The sequence below is a fragment of the Limulus polyphemus genome, unplaced genomic scaffold (assembly GCF_000517525.1).
Source record: "Limulus polyphemus unplaced genomic scaffold, Limulus_polyphemus-2.1.2 Scaffold793, whole genome shotgun sequence".
NCBI classification, from domain to species: Eukaryota; Metazoa; Arthropoda; class Merostomata; order Xiphosura; family Limulidae; genus Limulus; species Limulus polyphemus.
Window position 1 is genome coordinate 340,578 of NW_013666403.1, and position 6,181 is coordinate 346,758.

Below are 6,181 nucleotides of genomic sequence, written 5' to 3' on the forward strand. Positions count from 1 at the left end.
TATTATTCTAACATTAATATCATTAATAAATTAATTTGTACAGTGTAAACTAATCCCAGGTAGACTGCTATTATTCAACATTAATATCATTAATAAATTATTTACCAGTGTAAATTATCCCAGGTAGACTGCTATTATTCATCATTAATATATTAATTAGCAGTGTAAATATCCCAGGTAGACTGCTATTATTCAACATTAATATCATTAATAAATTATTTAGTAGTGTAAATATCCCAGGTAGACTGCTATTATTCATCGTTAACATCATTGATAAATTATTTAGCAGTGTAAATTATCCCAGGTAGACTGCTATTATTCATCATTAATAGATTAATTAGCAGTGTAAATATCCCAGGTAGACTGCTATTATTCAACATTAATATCATTAATAAATTATTGAGTAATGTAAATATCCCAGGTAGACTGCTATTATTCATCGTTAACATCATTGATAAATTATTTAGCAGTGTAAATATTCCAGGTAAACTGCTATTATTCAACATCTTTATATGTTTTGTTTATATGATGATCATACCGCACGCTATAGTGTAAAAGTCCCGGTAGATCGCACGCTATAGTAGCACTATGCAACTGTATCCAAATAAACGCAAGCACTGTAAAATTTCAATGATGTATATTAATTAATTTCTAAGATATATCTATGATGTTAAGTATCTGATACTTCAAGGTTTCTGTAAACTATTGCAGAAATGTCGTCTTTTACACAACTAGACTCTTTAAATACATATATAATCTATATTTGTAACCATGATGCGCAAGTCACAGATCCTATATCTGTATATATGCCGTAGCAATATAAGATTGTGTGATTATAAATATTTTGATTTGACTGAAGTAAAGTTAATATTACGTGACAGATAAATTACGTTAAATTTTTGTTTCAATAGTAAAAGCATGGTTAAGTGGTCTTACGTTGCTATTTTCGTTTCGTCAAGCTTTATTACCATATTTATGTAATTATGTTTCTCCCAGTTGGGAAGGAGGCGTATTTTCTATGTTTCTTTCCTCCTTTGAACAATTACAATTGTCGCTGCTTCTTTGTTTCTGGGCCAATCTTTTTGAACTTTTAGAGAAGATATTCCAAGATCCAATACTTACATACAGTGTTTAGTTTGTTTTTTTATTTAGTTCCCCATTCGGATTATAAAAGGTTACAGGTTAACCACTGCAAAAATACAACAACAAATTTTGGTCTGCAGATCCCTTCCATTTCCATCAAAGATACCCTACTACAACTCCCACTGACTGAAGCAGACATATTTGAGATTTGTGCCTTTCTTGTGATTTTAGAGCGGTCAAAGGTAAAAAAGGTGTTGGAAAGAGTTTTTTTTTTGCCTGTAATTTCTTTATATTTTGACCAATTTAGATGAGACTTTGCCAAAATATATACTGTGACAAACTCCCACAAACGTATTTGGATTTTTTTGCCTTTATTTTGGTTTTACACGGTTAAAAATCCAAATTGGATGTAACAGAAACCTCTGAACCTACAAACAGTGTCTACATATGCAAATGTAATAAAAAAAGTTGTTACTAAAGTATTTTGATTCATACAATGCTTGAAATTGCTCATACAGTGCCGAAGAATAGGCCTTGTTTGCCCAAAAATTACTTGTAATGTATATTTTCAATGTGAATAAATCTATTTTCAGCAACAAATTGTCCTACGTATAATATGTTCACAAGTTAGCGTGCTCACCAAAAAATGTTCACAACCCTTTTCACAAACAAATCTCAAGCTGATAATAAACTACTCCATATATATATTCTTCAGATAAACGCTATCAGCTTGAGTTTGTTTGTTTGTTTGTTTTTTAATTATGCACAAAGCTACAAAAGGGCTATCTGTGCTCTGCCCCCCACGGGTATCGAAACCCGGTTTCTAGCGTCGTAAGTCCGCAGACATACCGCTGTGCCACTGGGGGGCCCCTTTCCCCCTGTTAATTCGAATATCATTCTCTTTTTAAATCTACTATATTCTGACGATCTTGTCAGGTGAGATGGATGGGGGAAGACATGTTCTATTCGTTTACAAATGTTGGTTTTCTAGTTTCCATCTTTTACTACAAAGCAGCAACTAACTTTTCCCATAATATCTTCTAGAATGCACCAACGAGTTTTCGTACTGGTCATATTGCTGTAGAATAATTTATTTTTGTCGAACCTTCAAATCTGTGGTATTTCTATAGAATAATAATAATTTATAACCCCCTAGAACTCGGATCGTTATATATGATATATGTTTCATATGTTAGCCAAACACTCTTTAATTTTGTTTTGTGTCATAGTTGAAGTTAAATATTTTAATTGGTTAATTCAAATTGAGAAGAGTTTCTATTCGAGATACTGAATACATTAAGTTTTAGTTTTCTTATTAGTTTTAATGACATTTGCCATTTTTTTAACTTTTTTTTATGTGATTGCACTAATAATACAGATTTAAGTATTACCAGCTACCTGGTAATTGATATTTTCACCATTTTGCTGGAGAGATTCGAACGTAGCAAAATAAGTGAATAACGTTGACGTATTTATTGTGAAGTTAAAAACAAACGATATACAGTACATTAGCATATTGCTTATGAGTTACCAGATTCATATAATAAAACAGACTCTAACGTCTATGGTAGAAGAGATTATATTTGTTCATTACAAAAATGTACATAAAGCCTAGAAATAAATCACAGCTAAGCTAATTATATTTCAAGACCATGCTTACGTTACAAACATATATTTAATCTAATAGATACATTGAGTTTAAGTGGGTGGCTGGATGAATGAACGGACTGCTTGCGAGTGGGTGTGAGGATTGATATATACAGCAAAGAATAATTGACCGAATGAGAGATTGAAATTTACTCAAGAGAGCATAACTGGATCAGTACAACTCATCCTAATGCTAAATCTGCTAAACCTAAATTAACCGCACCGTGCTTTAATTACCAACTTTGGGATTCAAGTTTAATTGAAATGTTTGTTAAGTTTTTCTACAGATATTCCAGTTACTGTTGCTCATTTTCAGTCACTTAAAACAATTCATGCTCTTGTAATTATGCATAGAAAATATTATCTATCATATTGTGCTCAGGTTACTTTAGTCTCTTGTGAGATCAACTAGAAATTGTCATTTTAATACGTAACCATTCATGCATAATATACATATACTTTGTAAACACAATGTACAGAATGTTTATATGGTAGCGTATATTGTAGTCAAAAAGAGTTTTCTTTCAATATTTCATATCTGTATAAAATACACTGACATAACTGTTCTGTACAATATCACAGCATATGTAAAGAAAATAGTCATGACAGTATTACTTAAAGTACTTGTGTAACTACAACAAATTATCTGGCTTCTAAAAATAGTCATGACAGTATTACTGAAAGTACTTGTGTAACTACAACAAATTATCTGGCTTCTAAAAATAGTCATAACAGTATTACTTAAAGTACTTGTGTAACTACAACAAATTATCTGGCTTCTAAAAATAGTCATAACAGTATTACTTAAAGTACTTGTGTAACTACAACAAATTATCTGGCTTCTAAAAATAGTCATTATTTATTAAGAGTCTTCGGTCAAGAAACATACATTTAAATTTAAAGGCCTAGTGGATTAGAATTTTGTGATAAATTGCAAAAATAGCTAGAGAAAATGTATTCCACTCACGTAAACAATTACCGCGAACATCGAAACCCAATTTTTTAAAATCTGAGACTTACCGCTTAGCAACCGGGGGCCAAAAACAGTTATTATAAGAGTTTTTATAATATATGCACAAAAACCATAATGTACACTAATATGGGAACCTAATATATCAGGATATGTTTTGCAAAACCAAAATATAAAAGTTTTTTAGTTACTCTTGTTTGTTGGATTTCGAAGAAAGCTACTCCAGGTAGCCGTCCTAAATTTTAAAGTGATAGACTATAGGTAAGGTTCGCACCACCCACCGTCAATTCGTAGATTTCTCTCATCGAATAGTGGGATTTGAGCTTCTCTTTTATAACCCACCCACTTGCACCCATAGTTATATACCATTTTTTAGCCCACGATGATTGGTCTTTTATTTCAACTTGAACTTGTATTCATTCAAGAACTCGAAGTTATGTACAACAAGCTGTGGTGTTTTTTACAGTCTACTCTGCATTGTTCTTCGGGAATCAAGGATGTAAATTATACTATTCTTTTTACAGGCTTTAGGATACGTTTTTTTGTGTTGTTTTTTTATCACTGGGTCGCGGTTGGTCCCACGAAGGTTTGTCTCCTGATTTGTGTTAACCTAGAATGTACATCATTCCTTTCATGGTGTATACCTGACAACTCTATCAATGTCTGTTGAGGATATTCTTCATGTTTAAATACTTCACCCCAAATATAAATACATCACCGTGAACAGTGCTATTATCGAACATAATTTATGAAGGGGTGGATTAGGCTGAATATTTCTCAGTGTGTATGTTAAAAAACGGAGGAATGTTTTATGTTTACTGATGAGTTACATCGTGACAGAATTACTTAAAACACCAATATACTTGTAACTCAAGGGTGATTCTTACACTGAATCAACTTGTTTTGTAAATTAGCACAAGTGTCTTGTTATTTCACGACAACACAAAGTTTGTCCTCGAACATAGAACTGCGTCAACTGTATACAAATTGTAATGATATAACAACACGAATGACGTGTGGTTTTAAGTTCGAAATTGTGTTTATTCAACACATTGTTATCTTGTGAAGACATGTTTTAATGTTTTAAGTGTAGCTCATAATGGAATCGAATCGCACTTTATTTAAGGTAATTTTTTGAAATGTCCTACGAAATGATTTAATTTAGTAGTGTCATTATATGTACGTATGTTTTGTAGAATTCAACACAAATATTGTGTATCCACTTGTGTATTATTTGTTAGCCCACGATGATTGTTATAATTTCAACTTGAACTTATATTCATTCAAGAACTAGAACTTATGTACTACAACCTGTGTAAAACTTATGTACTACAACCTGTGGTGTTTTTTTACAGCGGACACCTCATTGTTCTTCGAGAATAAAGAATGTAATTTATTTTATTCTTTGTTTACAGGTTTGAGGATACGGATCTTCAATTTAGTAATCAAAATAGTGCTCTGTGTTCTCTACATTATCCGTGTTGCACTGGACAGCGGGCCTTTAAAAGCCACGTGGTAAGCTCAGTTTATTTTGAAAATAACACTGTTTAGGACTAAGAAATAAACAACAAGGTAATTTACCGAAGTTTTCGATAATTGAGTAAACATACCTGGATAATTAACGGTAGAACCCCCCCCCCAAAAAAAAAGTATTAGTAACTCCAGTAAGAACAGAACAAGCAGCAAATCGAATTGAGTCAAACAAAGACTCGTTAATTTCGCAAGAACATATAAAGAATCTTTACGATTCGAGACACCTCTCTTCTTTCGCTGTCTTCCTAGTTTCTATTTAATTGAATTAAGTTTATGAAACAGAGGGAAGAATTACGCTAATACCATAACACTAACTCTTCTTATTCTCTGGTTTACCACTAGCACGGTCAGTGCGCTTGACTCTCAATCTGCGGATCGCGAGTTCGAATCTCATCACTGCGCATGTTCGTCCTATCAGTCGTGAGGTGTTATAATATGACGGCCAATCCCACACTTTTCGTTGGTAATAAAGTAGCCCAAGGGTTGGCAGGGGGTAATGTTGACTAGCTGCTTTCCCTCTAGACTACCACTTCTAAATTAGGGATGGCTAGCACAGATAACCCTCGAGTAGCTTTGCACGAAATAAAAACAAACAAACCACCAGCATATGAAGCAAGCAGACAGTAGAGATATTTCAAGCTTCAAAATTATATGTGAATAGCAAGCTTGATCTTGTATGTTAACAAACTGTGAACCATATACCTTAGTATTTCGGGTGGTTTACTCATACATATACAGTATTTCGGGTGGTTTACTCATACATATACAGTATTTCGGGTGGTTTACTCATACATATACAGTATTTCGGGTGGTTTACTCGTATATATACAGTATTTTGGGTGGTTTACTCGTATATATACAGTATTTTGGATGGTTTACTCGTATATATACAGTATTTTGGGTTGTTTACTCATACATACAGTATTTTGGGTGGTTTACTCATACATA

General features: G+C 32.7%; 1 protein-coding gene across 1 annotated transcript in view; it reads left to right on the forward strand.

Annotated features, from left to right (window-relative positions):
* The window catches only part of LOC106460549 (potassium channel subfamily T member 1-like), a 101,096-nt gene that overhangs the window by 16,321 nt on the left and 78,594 nt on the right, over window positions 1–6,181 (forward strand). The window contains exon 4 of the mRNA XM_022387290.1: window positions 5,116–5,215. Within this exon, the coding sequence (XP_022242998.1) occupies window positions 5,116–5,215 (100 nt within the window). The remainder of the gene's footprint in view (window positions 1–5,115; window positions 5,216–6,181) is intronic.